Source organism: Canis lupus, chromosome Y, assembly GCF_048164855.1.
Source record: "Canis lupus baileyi chromosome Y, mCanLup2.hap1, whole genome shotgun sequence".
In the NCBI taxonomy this organism is placed as follows: Eukaryota; Metazoa; Chordata; class Mammalia; order Carnivora; family Canidae; genus Canis; species Canis lupus.
In genome coordinates, this window is record NC_132877.1 from 4,279,310 (window position 1) to 4,296,449 (window position 17,140).

The 17,140-nt window shown below is 53.7% G+C and overlaps 2 protein-coding genes across 4 annotated transcripts in view; one reads left to right on the top strand and one right to left on the bottom strand.

The window, feature by feature from the left end:
- The window catches only part of LOC140629094 (pseudouridine-5'-phosphatase), a 79,525-nt gene extending 65,377 nt beyond the window's left edge, over positions 1-14,148 (bottom strand). Inside the window, exon 1 of the mRNA XM_072818528.1 lies at positions 14,048-14,148. Within this exon, the coding sequence (XP_072674629.1) occupies positions 14,048-14,117 (70 nt within the window). The 5' untranslated portion in view covers positions 14,118-14,148. The remainder of the gene's footprint in view (positions 1-14,047) is intronic.
- The window catches only part of LOC140629090 (steryl-sulfatase-like), a 167,930-nt gene continuing 164,773 nt past the window's right edge, over positions 13,984-17,140 (top strand). For 2 of the 3 annotated variants that reach the window (XM_072818512.1, XM_072818509.1), the window contains exon 1: positions 13,984-14,078. In XM_072818512.1, coding sequence (XP_072674613.1) covers positions 14,065-14,078 — 14 coding nt within the window. In that variant the 5' untranslated portion in view covers positions 13,984-14,064. Of the gene's footprint in view, positions 14,079-14,396; positions 14,554-17,140 lie in introns of those variants that run through there. The other variant, XM_072818511.1, reaches the window with a different exon arrangement.

The window sequence follows — 17,140 nt, forward strand, 5'->3', positions numbered from 1 at the left end:
GGCTGGCTGCATGTTCATTTTCGGACTCACATTACTACATGCCTCATAAGCTGTGACTCTAACTCAAAGTAAATGGAAGACCCAGCGTTCCATCCGATGTCATCTTCACAGCCCTCCCCAGGATCTGCGTAAGCCTGGCAAGTATAGTGAGAATGTAGAATTCTTGTTGAGTTCAACAATTATTGGATTTAGGTGGAAAGACATCTTACGTAGATGCTAAAAAAAAAAAGCAAAATCTAATCAGCTGAGTGGGAATGGAAAATACCTGTTAGAGGACCAGTTCTCCCTAATGCCCAGGTAGCTCATCCCGTGCCCAAAATATTAAGTGACACTTAGAAGAAGGAAGATCACTGAATAAATTCTTGCGTGCTATTGAATTACTTCTATTCTTTAAGTGAACTTGGCCTGTTGGAGCAATGGTGCTGTAAACACACTCTTAAATGCATACTCAGATTACTAATCTTCACTCACAATTTAAGATGACGTTATCTGAACGCAACGGGAACAAGTCACGTGAACTTCACATTCATCATTTTCATCAAGTTCACCTATTAGGCTAAAGTGATGATCGGCTCTCCCAAAAGGTTCCATTTGTTAATTCGGACAGGAGCAGCGCCGGCCAAAGAAATAAAACCTACTGGCTTTCTAAGTGTGCTTTGCTGACCATAAAGGTGTTGACGCTGATAAAAGAAACTGTAAATAGAATCAAGCAGTATCATGGCATCTGGACGGTGATGCTTTACATCTACTACATTTGTACCCAGAATAAGCCGAAATTAAATGTTTAAGCAACACGTACGTTTTGAACCGCTAACGTTAATAGTAACAGATCTTTAAAGCCAGGTGTACTGTGGCCATGTGTCCCTTGGCGCTAGCAGGGGCCTGTGATGGCCTGTGTCCGTCAGCTACATAGGAGCGGAGGCTGAGAACGGATGGGCATCCACCACCGGTGGGGAGAAATCACCACCTCGAGGCAGAGCTGTGGTCCTGGCACTCCAAGCTGATCCCGGAATGGAGTCGCCCACATTCAGTAAGGCTCGTGGACGGGGGCCTCTGGATTAAGTCAGCCCCTCATGTATGAGGCGGGTTTTGTCAACGTGAATCTGAGTACCCACTTCCCACCTAGAACATGTCTACCCCCGGAAATGCATTCCCATCACCCACGTACCACACACCCAACTTGTTTTAGGGCCTTCGTGTACGGGCTAGTGTCAGCGCACACAAGTGATGCTGAGGACAATATCCAGACAGCTATCAGATGAATGAGCGAGGCCCAAGGTGATTATTCCATGAAGAATCGAGAATCCGTGCAATAGATTATAAGTTCCCAGCTCAAGCTCCCTTCATCTCTTTTTTTGTAACTGGCAACTGTGTATTAAGTTTAATTGCATTTAAATGCAGGTGTACTATGAGTTCCTGCAGGTGAAATGACAAGGTGAACACGGTTCCTATGTGAGAAGGTAGGAAAGAAGAGTCCTTGGCCCTTGGCAGTCCTGGCAGCCAGGGCTTTGAACATAATTAGAGAAGGCGAGTATATACGAGAGAGGTGCCAGGATGTAATTAGTTACAGCCCAACATTTCATTAACAACAGTTAACAACACTGAAAGATCACAGGGCACACACCCAGGGATAGCCCAGGTTCTGTTCTAGTTTCTACTCTCATGCTCGCTGCATCGTACTGAAAATGGGAGTCTGGAGGCACCGGAGGGGTCTCGTGTGTGAGACCGAGCATGCCCCCCACCCCATCCCCAGTGTATATAAAGCAGCTATTCTCACAAACAGGTGGGTTTCTGCACCGATAACCACACCACGTCTGGGCACTGTTTGGAGAGCTCGGGCCCAGAGAGTCCACACAAGTGACCTAGATCCAAACCTCCGTGGAGGGCACACGGTCTAGAAGCCGGTGTTTTGCCCACGGATTTGCCTCCGGCCTTCAGAGTCAGGTGGAGCTCTTGTGCGCCGTCGGAGGGCTGCAAGCATGCCGCCTGCCCCAAGTCCCCGCAGGAAAACACCAACTGCATGCAAACACCTCGGCCTGCAAGGAGCGCCCCTCTGGGCAGGACCACTCACTGAGCTCACCCGAGAACGGCCTGTGATTTCACCTCAGCCTACGATGATGCCCTGCCTGAGCCCCTCCATGTCCCTGCAAACCCCGCCATGAACTAAACAGCCTCTGAGTCAAGCCTCTCCTCTTCCTCCCACGCCAGCCGTTTGTGCCCTTGTCCTGCCCTGCTGGATGTACCCATGTCCTGTCCTCCTGGAACCTGGGCAGGGGACCTTGTTTGCTGTTGTGCTGACATCAAGAATCTCAAGATGTCATCCTGTATTAGCGGGGTGGGTCCCAAATTCAGTGACAAGTGTCCTTATAAAGGACACAAGAGGAGACCCAGAGTCAGGGAAGCCACGTGAAAGAGGGGCGCACACATGGGAGGGATGTGGCCCCCTGGGCAAGTGCAAGAGCCTCTTAGCCAGTCTCCCTGGGCATATGCCTTCCTCATGCACGTCACCAAATACCCACGGCGCCCTGTGCTCCGGGAGGCTGGTGCTCTGACGGCAAAGAGGGGAAATCTCAATGCTTGAGCTTGGCATGGGCTCAGTACGCTCTGTCCTGGGAGAGCCTTTGCAGAAGAACGTCTTCTCTGAGAGGGCACACGCAGCCACCTCTTGTCAAAGCCCTGCCCTGGTCTGTGTCCTCCTGGCTTGGGGTACTCGCGAGCGTCCTTCCTCCTCCGCCTATGATACTCCTTCAGCCCTATGATGGAGCCCCCAGGATGAATGCTGTCTGGGCTGCTGGCCTGCTCCCTCTCCCTGGCTCCCAAGGAAAGTGGGTTAGCTCAGCAGATACGTGGCCATGCAGGGGGATGGCAACGTCTGCTTCCCCCAACGCTCAGCCCACTGCACCCTGACCGTGTCCCCGGAAGCAAGGGGTGGATCCACTCCCTGCTCTAGTCGCGGTACCCGGCATCTGGTGGGCGGGTTATCAAGGCCTGTGGCATTCGTGAACTGAATAAATGCCCCGACCATCCATGTCTCCTTGAGAGCCCTCGTGGATCTGTCCTATCACGCTTTTCTGAAATTCCATTTGAACCTAAAACTCTACCCCCAGAGAAACTGTCAGCAGCAGGAAGTGCCACCTGTGTTCAGCCGTCTGGATGGACCCGACAGTCTGGCAGCGGGAAACCACCTTAACTGCTGCAGACGACTGGCTACCTATGTTGTTCAGATGACCCAGTGGGGCGACTTTAAATGCCTTCATCAGGCTGCTGGCAATCACGCAAGGTGATCACAACTGGTTTAACGAGATGGCTGCTGAGATAGGGCTGGGGCTGTCAGGAAGGGACCAGCTCGTCGGGCTGCAACCCGCAGACCCAGGGATGACTTCCATGTTTGTGTTAGGAGCACACACCCAAGCACGAAAAACACAGCCTACAGGAGAGGGCACCAGACACACCACGGGAAGAGCTGACGATCATTTTTATCTGTACGAACGCTCTTTCTCTTGGAAAGGTATCAGGGATGCGTCTGTGGCCAAATTCCTCAGACGAAGACAGGTAGGAACATTCTGGGGGAGAAGTGCCGGCCAGGGCTTCACTCTTCTCCACCAAAGCCTTCATCCAGATGCTCCCAGGTGCCAGGATCCCGCACGTTCACCCACGGGACCAGCAGGATACCAGCGTCACCAGCGGTGTTGGCGGGGGTGACACAATTGCCCTTGAGAAGACCTGCGATTGGTGAAATGTTGCTTCTTTTTCCAGCCGTGAGAGGAGGCACGAGGCTGAAACTGTCACGGTCACTGCCTGAGTCGCTGCCTGAGTCGCTGCCTGAGCTCCCGAGGCCTCCACTGCAGGAGGGACAGTGAGAGCACTAAGCACCTGCTGCCAGCTTGCAGAGCAACGTGAGGTAATGCTCGCAACTGCTCCCAAGAGCGCGGGGCACACAGGATAGGCTCTCGACAGGCACAGGTCTGGTGGGGAAGCCACTGAGAGCCTAGAAAGAGGCAGTAGCAGTGGGAAGGCCACAGAAATAGCTCTGAAGAATTTAGAAATAAGCAAGTATTGCACTGCTGTAGGGGTGGGCCAGTGGGTGAGGAAGGGACGATCTGAAGGTAAGCCGCACTCTTGGATGGCATCCCCTAAAAGCACTCAGAGAGATCACAGCCTGTGACCCACAGGAGATGTGATCCACATGAAGTGGAACCAGAAGCAGTATGGTCCGCAGGCCGCACACATACCCGCCCGGACACACCCACCCGAGGTTCCCACAGCGCCCTCTCTTCCCGGTGAGAGCCAGCAAGGCCTCCACATCCCCCGTAGCCACATCTCTGTGCCCAATGGTTCAGGCCTTCGAGACACACAGACACTATGGCCATCAACTATCCCCGGTCTCTCAGGCTCTGGACTTCTGCCCAAGAGGCCCCATGTGCCATCATGGAGGACAAGATGGGTTCGACAACTCTTCTGAGGACAAGACTGGTCAGCAGGCTGGGACTAGGGCGACAAAACTGACCACATGCAACATCTCCCCCAAACGGGCAACAGGGTGCTGCCGCACGTAATTGCCAGAAATGGCTGAGTCTAGCTAAGCACTGGGTATCACTTCTAGGTTAGAGGAAATAGAGGGGATAGAGGAACCGGTAAGGAGACACCAGGTGGAAACAACCAGACAAATCCTGGGTGTAGACCATTCCATAACATCACTGGCCTAGACTCTTTCAACAAGTCACTATCGTGGGGGAAAACAAACATTATGTGATTGAGGGATGGGGGAAGTTTTCTGACTTAAAACAGGATAAAGGCACATAACTACCACAAGGAACCCACCTGGAAAACACTAGCGTATTTTCAGCTAGACACAGAAGCCATCCTTGCCTCCATGTTCCAATACAGTCATTACTGAGAATCTTTTTTTCTTTAAATTTAGATTCAATCACCCAACTTACAGTACATCATTAGTTTCAGAGGTAGAAACCAGTAATTCATCAATTGCATCGGTGCTCATCACATCATGTGCCTTCCTTAATGCCCGTCACCCACTTACCCCATCCAAAGTTGTCATCACCAAAACAGTACGGTACTGGCACAAAAACAGACACGTAGATCAATGGAACAGAACAGAGAACCCAGAAATAAACCCTCAGCTCTATAGTCAACTCATCTTTGACACAGCAAGAAAGAACATCTGCTGGAAGAGACAGTCTCTTCAACAAATCCTGTTGGGAAAATTAGACAGCCACATGCAGAATGAAACTAAACCTCTCTTAAACCACACACAAAGATAAACTGAAAGCGGATGAAAGACCTAAATGTAAGACAGGAATCTATCAAAACCCTAGAGGAGAACACAGGAAGTAACCTCTCGGGCCTTGGCCACATGTAGCCACTTCTTGCAAGACACGTCTCCAAAGGCAAGGAAAACAAAAGCAAAAGGAACTACTGGGACTTCATCAATATAAAAGGCTTCTGCACAGCAAAGGAAACAGTCAACAAAACTACAAGACACCCTACAGAATGGGAAAAGATATTTGCAAATGACACATCAGATAAAGGGCTAGTTTCCAAGATCTATAAAGAACTTATCAAACTCAACACCCAAAACCCAAATAATCCAGCCAAGAAATGGGCAGAAGACACAGACATTTCTCCAAAGAAGACCCACACATGGCCAACAGACACATGAAAAGATGCTCCACATCACTCATCATCAGGGAAACACAAATCCAAACCACAATGAGCTACCACCTCACAGCTGTCAGAGTGGCTAAAATTAACAAGGCCGGAAACAACAAACGTTGGTGAGGATGTGGAGAAAGGGGAATGAATCCCCCTGTGTTTTTTTTAATTCAAACACACTGCTTGATAAAAATACTCTCTTCTGCTTCAGAAAACATGTTTATTGCTCAGCCATTTCTTCTCCTGGTCTGGAATGTCCATTTGTCTTCTTTGGTCCTTTCTGTACTCGACAAACATCCTCCAGGTGCTTTCAGTTGAAAGTACTGCTCTGTCCCTATTATGCCCTTGCCGTGTTCATTAGCAAGTTACGCACCGATTTCACTCACCATGTTTTATGTCCCATCTGGACTCTGAGACTAAGAGAAGAGACTTGTTTTGAATCCCGTACAGCACCTGCCGCCGCACATTTCTGAACAGACATGTGGAGTGGAATGCATGCCTCTGGAGCTGTGCTGTCCACCACGGTGGCTGGCAGCCACAGGAGGCTACTGAAATTTAAATTAAATACAAGGGAAAATTCCGTTTTCAGCTGCACTAGTCACATTTTACGGATGCGGGTACCAGGTGTCCTTCCTGTCTACAATGCAGATAGAGAACCTTCCCATATGGTAGGCAGATCTGCTAGATGGACAGTGCTGGTCTGGAGAGCAGAGGAACGGTTCTCATCAAGGACACCCCACTTCCCTTACATATACAGGCTGGGGAGACTCGGGATTTCAGGACATGAGAGGCAGGGAATCCTGCTGCTTGCTTTGGCTTTTGTCCCAAGACCTCAAATAAGCTCAGATGTGCAAACGACCACTGTGGTCTTGTTCTCATTTAGTGTAGAAATAGGATATTCTACTCAAGGTTGCACCAACTTTGGTTTGTTCCTGGATCTCTCCCTGACTAGCCACATCATTTGCAAGATTGTTAAGGAGACTACCATTGATCATAAAGAGGAACATACCTTGATTCAGCTCCTAAGCCCAGGAGAGGACAGTCAACGTAGCACAAGCAATGCCAATGAAAACGGTCCGCCAGGCAAGAGTATGTGGAGATGACCACCCTCCTCCCAGACAGGGGCCCTCTCTGCGTAGACACTTTTCCCACTGACACTTAGCTATTGAGTGTAGACATCACAGGAGAGGATGTGAGGGAGTCACAGCATAAAGGAAAGGAGTGACGTGCCTGCTAAAGGCTCAAAAGGTCTGCTAAACCATGCCAGAATGGCAGTCCACCTCTACAAAGCCAATGGGGAAATACTTCTTAACTCAGAAATGATGTGACAAATAACACTTTTTCTTTTTTTTTTTTTTTTTTTTTAAGAATTTATTTATTCATGACAGACACAGAGAGAGGCAGAGACACAAGCAGAGGGAGAAGCAGGCTCCATGCAGGGAGCCCGACGTGGGACTCGATCCCGGGACTCCAGGACCACGCCCTGGGCCGAAAGCAGCGCCAAACCAGCTGAGCCACCCGGGCTGCCCAAATAACACGTTTTCAAGAAAACTCTCCACACATGCCCTAGAGGCCATTTTAACCACAGATATCTGCAACAAACAGCCAAGACTGCCCCCACCCACTGTAACACAATTAAGTGAAGGTTTTCATAGATCAAACGCTCTGATTATTAGTCACTGGTACTCACATACGCTTGACAGTAGGAAATTTATCTTGAAATGTCATCTACTCTGGTATGACACTATTCTATTTTCCAGCTATGGGCTATGCCTGAATCCCTTTTCAAATGCCTCATCCCAAGGTGTGACCAGTCATCTCGGCATCTATGTAACAAGTGCCTGGAGTGGACATGTCTTGCGGGCATTACTTCCCTTACTCTTTTACAGTGCATTCAATCGGCACCTACCCTCGGAAAATGACAGAGTAACCGACATGTAAATCACAGAAGGCAAAAAAAAAAAAAAAAAAAAAAATCAGAGTAAATGGCAATTACTCAGAAAGACAAAAGGGACTAAAGAATCCCCAACACACTGCCTTTCCAGAAGAAAGGAGGAACAAAGTAAAAATCGATCATGAGAAAATACGAGGATGACAGGACAACAGTCCTCCCACGATTATAATCCCTGTGAATCCAAGGTGCCAAGCAAAGCACCCTGGGAGGTCGAGGGCTGCAGGAGAAAGCAAGGACGGGCACCACACCTGTACTGACAGGAATCTGCTGAACAGTTCAGCCTCTCGCCAGCTGGACAAAACTCTCGTTTATCAGCAGGATTATGCAAATTGGATCTCAATCCCTTCTCAAGCATTCTCGAAAGAGGAGCAGCTGTGGTGACCACTAGTCAAGCGACCAGTAACTACAAAGACGACCTTGAGGTGGGCAGAGTCCAGGTCAACCAGAAAGCATCACAAGGGGACACAGTTAACTAGGCTCGGTCCATACTTGGATTGCTTTGCTATTACCAAAGACTTTTCTCCAAGACACAAGAGTCCCTTCCTTCCTTCCTCCTGGGGGGGCCTTCCCCAGGCCCCCAGCAGCACGTTACTCCAAACGGAGAAAGTCGGAGTGAGGGCCGCCTGCGGTGGGGGCTCTCCTCCACCACCAGGCCTCCGACTGGCCTCCAAATTCCAGCAGATGTCTTTGCAAAGGTGGAAGGAACTTAAGTGTCACCTAGCAAGCCGAGCTCAAACCCAAGCACGTGCTGTTAGCTCCCGGGGGAGCAGGGTGGAAAAGAATGTGAATGCACCACGGCAAGGCTGCCCTGGCATCTGGCACGGAGACCCCAGCGCTCACAAAGGGGTTTCCAAGACGTAGAGCATACAGGCAATGATCATCTCACGCCGAGGGGGATCTCGGCCAGCTCTCGGGGCAGGCGGTAACCGCATTCGGGCGTACCGCAACAATCCTTCACTAGGCTCTACCTTCCTGAGATGCTCCCAGGACCCTGGCAATGTAGGGATAGGGGGACACTCAGAAGAACCAATGCACACGAAAACCAATGCAGACGAAAAGCTCCTCGTCTGTGCTTAGAAAAATTCTCATACATCACGTGGGGGGTCAGATGACCACGTGTTTTGGTTCCTGTGAAAATTAATGTGGAGCAAGCGCTAACATTCTATAAGGAAATTCCATTTTTGTCATCAGCTTCACGGATGCTCCAGGGTGGAAAAATGGCCTAGACAAGGTGAACAAGACGACCATGGTGTCACAAGGATTCTGACCACAGCCCGGGCACGACGCGGAACCAGTCGACTCAAGCAGCAACTTCCTGAGCTCAGTGAGCACCACAAAGCTCCTGCCCCTCCAGGAGCTTACAGGGTGTCCTAGGCCCCAGGCAAACAGGCACCTCCCAGCAGTCTCGGGTGCTATTATCTGGCAGATGCGAAACTGAGGGAGCACAAAGAAGACCAACGTAGGTCATCTATTCTACTACATAGAGGACAGAGGGTAAATTATAATTAACAGTTGCAAATATTCTTCTTGTGTCCTCACGCGATCCCTCTCTTGTTATTTTCTGATTTTTAAGAATTTAAAAATAAGCTTATTTTCCTTTGGTAATTTTTATGGATGTTAAAAAATTGGACGCCTAGAATATACATTTTACGTGCACTGCATTTTACATATTCCGGTGGTCTCCGTATTCTTAACGTCCACCGTCCACTGGGCCCCGTTATCGATAACAGACATACGGGTTTCTTCCTAAAGCCCTGCATTGGACTGTCCAGTACGACAGGCATTCATTCGCCCAACGAGGCTACTGAACACTTGAAATGTGGCTGGCTCGAGCTGAGACCTGCTTGTATGCATAAAATACCCACGGATTTCAGGGACTAGGCCTCAAAAATGAAGGTCATAGATCTTGGAGAGTTTTACATTGATGTAAGGAAAGACGTATTTTATTTATTTATTTATTTATTTATTTATTTATTTATTTATTTATTTATTGGAAAGACGCATTTTAGATGTGTCAGGATAGGAAAAAAAGTTTGTTTCATCTGTACCTTTTTGCTTTTTCAGTGGTGCTGTGCAACATTTTATGCAGTCCCATCTCTATTAGCCAGCATGGCTCCGCACAGCAGACTTCTTGTGTCTTAAAGAGAATGGGCCCACCCCTTGTGCTCCTAATTTCAGTTATTTTGCAAACTAGATAATCTTCCCTATCCAGAAGCCGAGACTCTGTGGAATCGCTGTCATCTTCTACCTTCGAAAATATCTTGTCCTGGTTCACAAACAATCCCAGTCCCCTTTTCTCTTTCTCTAAATGGCATCTGGGAGCCAAAATCATAACCTGATCGTAGCTGATCGTTACCCCACCAACAAAAACAGAATCCGAGAGCGTCTTTCCTATTTGGAAGGACGGCAGCCTCATACATTTCAAACTGGAAATGTACTGGAAAGTGCTCTGGCGTCATCAATGTTTCTGCAGAAATCTCCATTTACTTCCTCATTCCCGTCTGCTTAAACAAGCTTCTCCTGAATAGAAGCCTTCCCCCATGAAACTAATAGTTTTCGATTTTCACTGCCCTGAGAACACCAGTCCTGGGGGTGACGCTGACAAATGGAACTTCCAGAATTCACAATTCTCAAACTCCAACCTACTGCAAGAGGACTCATTATGAATGCATGGTGGAGTGTTCTGCACACAGCAGATACAGGGAATGAAGTCAGGTGCTGCAGAGCTACAGGAGGGTAGCAGCAGGAGAGACCGACTGAGATAAAGCAGCATGTTTTGGAAAGAAAACGGTGTTTTCTACAAGACATCCTGTGAAAGAATGGGATAAGTGCACTTCCGAGAAAGTTCTGCAAAGCCTTACTACCTCGGAGAAGCGTTAAAGCAGAAAGGAGAAAAGAGGGCAGAAAATAAGGAGGATATCTTCCCAAATGGCACAAACTCTTGGTTCTCTGACCATTTCACAGGATTGGGTAACAGCGCCAGGGGCTAAACTATTAATCTGGCCTTAGCTAGTGAGTAGAGCCCCCAGCGAGTAACTGCCCCTGCTGGAACCAGGTCACGTACGCCACATTCAGGCTTCAGGGAACAGCTGTGTCTGAATCTGGGTCTCAGAACTAAGAGTCCAGCTCATTTGGAAGTTTAATACATTTAATTTTAATGAGACTTCGGAGTTTGCATCCATATTCATGAGACACCCACTACAAGTTCTTTGGACCCTTCCCGAGAGGGGAAGGAGTTTGACAATTAACTTCCTGACCACCTGAGCAGGAACATTCATGTCTACAAACCAGCCTTATCCATCCCAAGAGGTTTCTGAAATTGAGTCCATTCAGATTTAGTACCTGCATACACTGTTTCTTGCAATTAGTGACCTCTACAGAGATTTAATTTTGTTTTTCTCTTCCTTAGGGATTCACCTGTTTCTATCTCTGGGTTTATAAAGTGACTGGGACGCCCAGGTGGCTCCGTGGGTGCGAGTCACTGCATGCAGCTCCCCGCAGGGAACCTGCTTCTCCGTTTGCCTGTGTCTGTCTCTCTTGGTCTGTCATGAACATATAAATAAAATCTTAAAAAAAAAGTGTTATTACTAGCAAACCACCTAGCAGGGGGCAAGGTCACCCTGGAAAGATGAACAGGTCATCTATATTTAGGATCCAATCGATGTGCAGTCACTCTTCAGCTCTGTTCCTGAGCTGTGCGACCTTGGGCAGGTGACTTAACATCTCTGAGCTGCAGCACTGTGTGTTCTCATTGGAATGCAAATACTTCCTCATCCTCTGCAGGGTTTTAAGGCAGTAGAGGCATAAAAGTCTCCAGCGGGTCAGGAGCGTCTGCAAAAAACACAGGCGTTTTCAGAGTTCTACAAGGCCTTCCGGAGGCTCTGAGGGTCGGAACCCTGTAAGAGGATGAAGCCATGAAGCTCGGTGCGCAGGGTCTGGGCAGCGCTCCGGTCCGTTCCGTGTTGATTCGTGCACTGAGTGTCATTCTGCTTCTTCAACAATTCTTGGCTGTGACCCTGCACAGGGGCGGTGCAGGGAGCAGCAGTGCGAGGACCCAGAGTCCCTCGGGTCCGTGGCAGGCGCAACCTGCTTCCCCAACTCTCCTGCACTTGGGTCAACAGTGTGGCCTAAGGTGGGGCCGGCAGGGGTGCAGCCCTGCAGTCTGCATCCACTCAGCCCCTTCCTGTGCAGAAGCAGCCCCAGCCTCAGGTCCCCACTCTCCTGCACTTGGGTCAAGAGTGCGGCCTGAGCCGGGGCGGGGACGGGTGCGGCCCCGCAATGTGTATCCGGCCCCGCAATGTGTATCCGGCAAGTCCCTTCCTGTGCAGGGGCAGCCCTAGCCTCAAAGTCCCAAGTTTCAGGTCCCAAGTCTCCAGCACCTGGGTCAAGACCGCGGCCTGAGCCTGGGCGGGGACGGGTGCGGCCCCGCAATGTGCATCCGCCGTGTCCCTCCCTGTGCAGGGGCAGCCTGAGCCTCAGGTCCCAACTCTCCGTGCACTTGGGTCAAGCGTGCGGCCTGAGCCGGGGCGCTGGAGGGGCGGGAAGGGGTGCCCCCCCCCCCGCCCCCCGCAGTGTGCATCCGCCCAGCCCGTCCCTCTGCAGGAGCAGCTGGAGCCTCAGGTCCCCAACCCTCCTGCACTTGGGTGAAGAGTGCAGCCTGAGCCTGAGCGGGGGTGTGGAGGGGTGCGGCCTCCGCAATGTGCATCCGCAAGCCCCTCTCTCCGCAGGGGCAGCCCCAGCCTCAGGTCCCAACCTTACTGCACTTGGGTCACGAGCGCAGCCTGAGCCAGGGCGCTGGAGGGGGCGGGGAGGGGTGAGGCCCCGCAATCTGCATCCACCCAGCCCCTTCCTGTGCAGGGGCAGCCGCAGCCTCAGGTCCCAACCGTCCTGCACTTGGGTCAAGAGTGCGCCCTGAGCCGGGGCGCTGGGGGAGCGGGGAGGGGTGCGGCCCCGCAATGTGCATCCGCTCAGCCCCTTCCTGTGCAGGGGCAGCCCCAGCCTCAGGTCCCCACTGTCCTGCAGTTGGGTCAAGAGTGCGGCCTGAGCCGGGGCGCTGGAGGGGCGGGGAGGGGTGCGGCCCCACAATGTGCATCGGCCCAGCCCCTTCCTGTGCAGGGGCAGCCCCAACCTCAGGTCCCAACAGTCCTGCACTTGGGTCAAGAGTGCGCCCTGAGCCGGGGCGCTGGGGGAGCGGGGAGGGGTGCGGCCCCGCAATGTGCATCCGCTCAGCCCCTTCCTGTGCAGGGGCAGCCCCAGCCTCAGGTCCCCACTGTCCTGCAGTTGGGTCAAGAGTGCGGCCTGAGCCGGGGCGCTGGAGGGGCGGGGAGGGGTGCGGCCCCACAATGTGCATCGGCCCAGCCCCTTCCTGTGCAGGGGCAGCCCCAACCTCAGGTCCCAACAGTCCTGCACTTGGGTCAAGAGTGCGCCCTGAGCCGGGGCGCTGGGGGAGCGGGGAGGGGTGCGGCCCCGCAATGTGCATCCGCCCAGCCTCAGGTCCCAACCGTCCTGCACCTGGGTCAAGCGTGCGGCCGGAGCTGGGGCGCTGGGGGGGCGGGGAGGGGTGCGGCCCCGCAATGTGCATCCGCCCAGCCCCTTCCTGTGCAGGGGCAGCCCCAACCTCAGGTCCCAACAGTCCTGCACCTGGGTCAAGAGTGCGGCCTGAGCCGGGGCGGGGAGGGGTGCGGCCTGGCAATGTGCATCCGCCCAGCCCCTTCCTGTGCAGGCACAGGGGTAGCCCCAGCCTCAGGTCCCAACCGTCCTGCACCTGGGTCAAGCGTGCGGCCCGAGCCGGGGCGCTGGGGGGCCGGGGAGGGGTGCGCACCCCCCGCCCCCCGCAGTGTGCATCCGCCCAGCCCCTCCCTGTGCAGGGGCAGCCCCAGCCTCAGGTCCCCACTGTCCTGCAGTTGGGTCAAGAGTGCGGCCTGAGCCGGGGCGCTGGAGGGGCGGGGAGGGGTGCGGCCCTGCAGGGTGCTTCCGCGAGCCCCTCCGTCCAAGCCCCTTCCTGTGCAGGGCCGCCGGAGCCTCGGATCCCAAGCCTCCGGCCCCGGGGTCAAGGCCCGTCCAGCCGCAGCCCCCCCGCCCCCCCGCCCGCAGCAGCGCCCCCGCCGGCGAGGTCACGACCCCGGCCCCCGCCGCGTAGGAGGCCGCGAGCAGGCTGCGTGCGCGGCGCGGCCAGGTGCGGGAAACTGAGTCCGCCGCGGCCCCCGAGCGCCGCCCCCGCCCCCCCCGCAGCCCGTCCCCACGCGCGGCGCGGCCGCCGGAAGTGCTGCCCCGGGCGGCGCCGACGCCAGCGCCCCGCGCGCCCCCGCCACTCGCCGCCGCCCGCGGGGGTCCCGGACGCCGCCCCGCCGCGCCGCGCCGCGCCGAGCCGAGCAGCGCGCCGTCCCCGGGCCGCGTGGCGCGCGGCGGCCGCAGGCTACGCACCGAGGAGGAGGCCGTCCATGTCGAACAGCAGGTGGGTGGCGGGCCGCGGCGGGGCCCCGGAGGCCGCCATGGCGCCGGCGGACGCGGGCGCGCGCACGCCGGGGACACGGCCGCGCGCTCGGGGGCTGCGCGCGCCGCCCGCGCCGCCTCTGCGCACGCGCGCCGCCCGCCGTGCACGCGCGCCCCGCGCCGACCCGCGGGGCCCGAGCCGCCTTGCGCACGCGCGCCGCGGGAGCGTCTCTCGAGAGTCGCGCGCTCCGCTCTGCGGGCGGGCTTATCTCGCGCGGTCTCCGGTGCCGCCGCCGCCGCCCAGTGCGGATGCGGCCCCGCGCGGGCTCCCGTCTGCCCGCATGCACCGCGCTCCCCACGCACAGCGGACGTCCCGGTCCCGGCGGCGGCACATGCACAACTTGACCCTGGGGCGGGACGCACGGAGGAGGCCGAGCGTTTCTCCTCGGCCGGCCCGGTGCACCGGCTGCTTCCCACCGACGGGCCAAGGTGCTCAGGTCGGCATCCCCGGCAGCCAGGCTGCAACCGGGAGCCCAGGGGCCGGGGCATGCGCCGGGCCGGGGCTGCCGTCCCGGGACCCTCGCTGCTTTCCCTTTCGGTTTCGCGGGCCCGCCGCCCCCGCGGAGCTGGCAGCGCGCATGCGCAGGGGGCCGCTCGGAGGGTCGGCGACCCGGGCTCCCGGGTCCCCGCGAGCATCCCGGGCTGCAGAGGCTCCACGCGCCTGGCCGCCTCATCTGCGTCCCTGCCGCCCAGCTTCCTTTCTTATTCAGCTCTCTTCTGCATGCACTCTGAATTTTGTTGTTCTTGGCTGCTCTCAAAAACTTTTTTTTTAGATTTTACGTATTTGAGACAGAGCATGAGTGCAGGCGAGGAACAGAGGGACAACAAACTTGTCCCAGAGCAGGGAGCCTCCTGCAGGGCTGCATCCCAGCACCCTGACATCCTGAGCTCAGCAGAAGGCAGATGCTTCACCCACTGAGGCACCCGGGTGTGCCCAGAAACACCTTTTTTTGGTCTCCGTTTCTGTGTAGTGTGCGTCGATGTTGCATATGCATGTTTAAGCATAAGGATACAGCGACTTTAAAGAAGGTGATGTGAGAAAACTCCAGAAGCTTATTTCACGCCGTGGGGCTGTATTTCTGGCAAAATGCAAAAGACACAGTAGACGCAGCTTGGATGCTGCAAGGGCAGCAAAATAATAGGCGACGAACCCCTGTGCCTCGGTTTCCTTTTGTGTCAAATGTAAAGGAGACAGCGCAGGTCAAGCTCTTAGTCCTGGCACATAGTACGGCTTCAGGTAACTGATGTCTTTGGAGCTCTGGCTGTGACAAAATGCAATGATGATTTCTGTTTGAGGACCTCAGGGAAGGCAGTGTATCAGCCGATTAGTGAGGGGACTGTGACGCCAGGGTGCTCGGCTGCTGTGACACAGTTGCACAGACTCCGTGGCTTGCATCACAGATATGCTGGGTTTACAGTTCTGGAAGCCAGAAGTTGGAGAACAACAAGCTGTCAGGGTTAATGCTTCCCGAGGGCTGGGACGACGCGATCCTTCCAGGCCTGTCTCCTTGCTTGTACGTGGCCTTCTTACCTTAGCTCTTTATATTACCTTCTCTCTACGAGTCTATTTCTTTTAAGATTTTATTTATTCATGAGAGACACACAAACAGAGGCAGAGGACAAGCAGGCTCCATGCAGGGAGCACAATGCAGGACTCGATCCGGGAACCCCGGGGTCACGCCCTGAGCTGAAGGCAGATGCTCAACCGCTGAGCCCCCCCGGGCGCCCCTCTGTGGGTCTATTTCTGCATCCAAGTTTCTTCTCTTTGTAGGACTCCAGTAAATCACCGACTGTAATGACCACGTTTTAATCTGATTCCCTGTGTGAAGACTCGATCTTTAAATCAAGTCACCTGAGCTACCTAGGAGTTAGCAGAGAGCACTATATATTGGGAGAGGGACACAATTGGGTGCATAGCAGATTTGTTCTAAGATGATTGGTGGGGTCCTTACAGCTGCCAGTGCACACCTGCTGCAGCCTATAGAATTCTCCTCCTTGGTTTCTCTACCGAGGAAACAGATGGGGATGTTTTTCCCCTTCCATTGTAACAACACTGCACTTGTCTTGATTCCTTAGATAAAAGGGCAGAAAGCCCCCAGGGCCAGGAGTAAGCATTCAGAACTGCGGGGGATAACCTAGATGTTATGGTTGATCTCCTTGTCCCGGGTTGTTGGCTCCTTAGAAGGAGTTTCAGGAGTTGTCTGGATTTCTGCAGATTGGGTGGAAAAATAAGCCAACACATAAACGCAGGTGAGGACCTAGGACGGAGACTTGTGGAGTGTGTCCCTTGCCCTGTTCCAGCCCCTGTGGCTCTGAGCATGGCTCTTGGCAGACAGTCCAGTTTGTTTACCTATAGGGAGCGAGGTGCCAGCTGGGAGTTTCCCCTTCACCTCCTCTGACCTGACAGTGCGATTGCAAAACAGATTCATTGGGGACTCTTGTGCACTTCTCTCTACAGACCTGAAAACATGGTCTTAGTAATTTTTTTTGAAGTTTTATTTATTTACTCATGAGAGACAGAGAGAGAGGGGCAGAGACACAGGCAGAGGGAGAAGCAGGCCTCCTGCGGGGAGCCCGATGCGAGACTCAATCCCCGGACCCCAGGGTCACGCCCCGAGGCGAAGGCAGATGCTCGACCAGTGAGCCACCCAGGCGTCCCATCATTTTTTAAGTCTTGTTTTTCACACTCTTCAGAAACAGCTCTTGCCAATGATGGGAGACACTGCTTTGTGTTAAAAAAGCAAAATCCAGGGATCCCTGGGTGGCACAGTGGTTTAACGCCTGCCTTTGGCCCAGGGCGCGATCCTGGAGACCCGGGATCGAATCCCACGTCAGGCTCCCGGTGCATGGAGCCTGCTTCTCCCTCTGCCTACGTCTCTGCCTCTCTCTCTCTCTCTCTCTCTCTCTCTGTGACTATTGTAAATAAAAAAAAAATAAAAAAGCAAAATCCAAATAAACGGTAGGAACCGTCATGCCTTTTTTTTTTTTTTTTTTTTTGCAATAAACTAGATTGGGAAAATACTG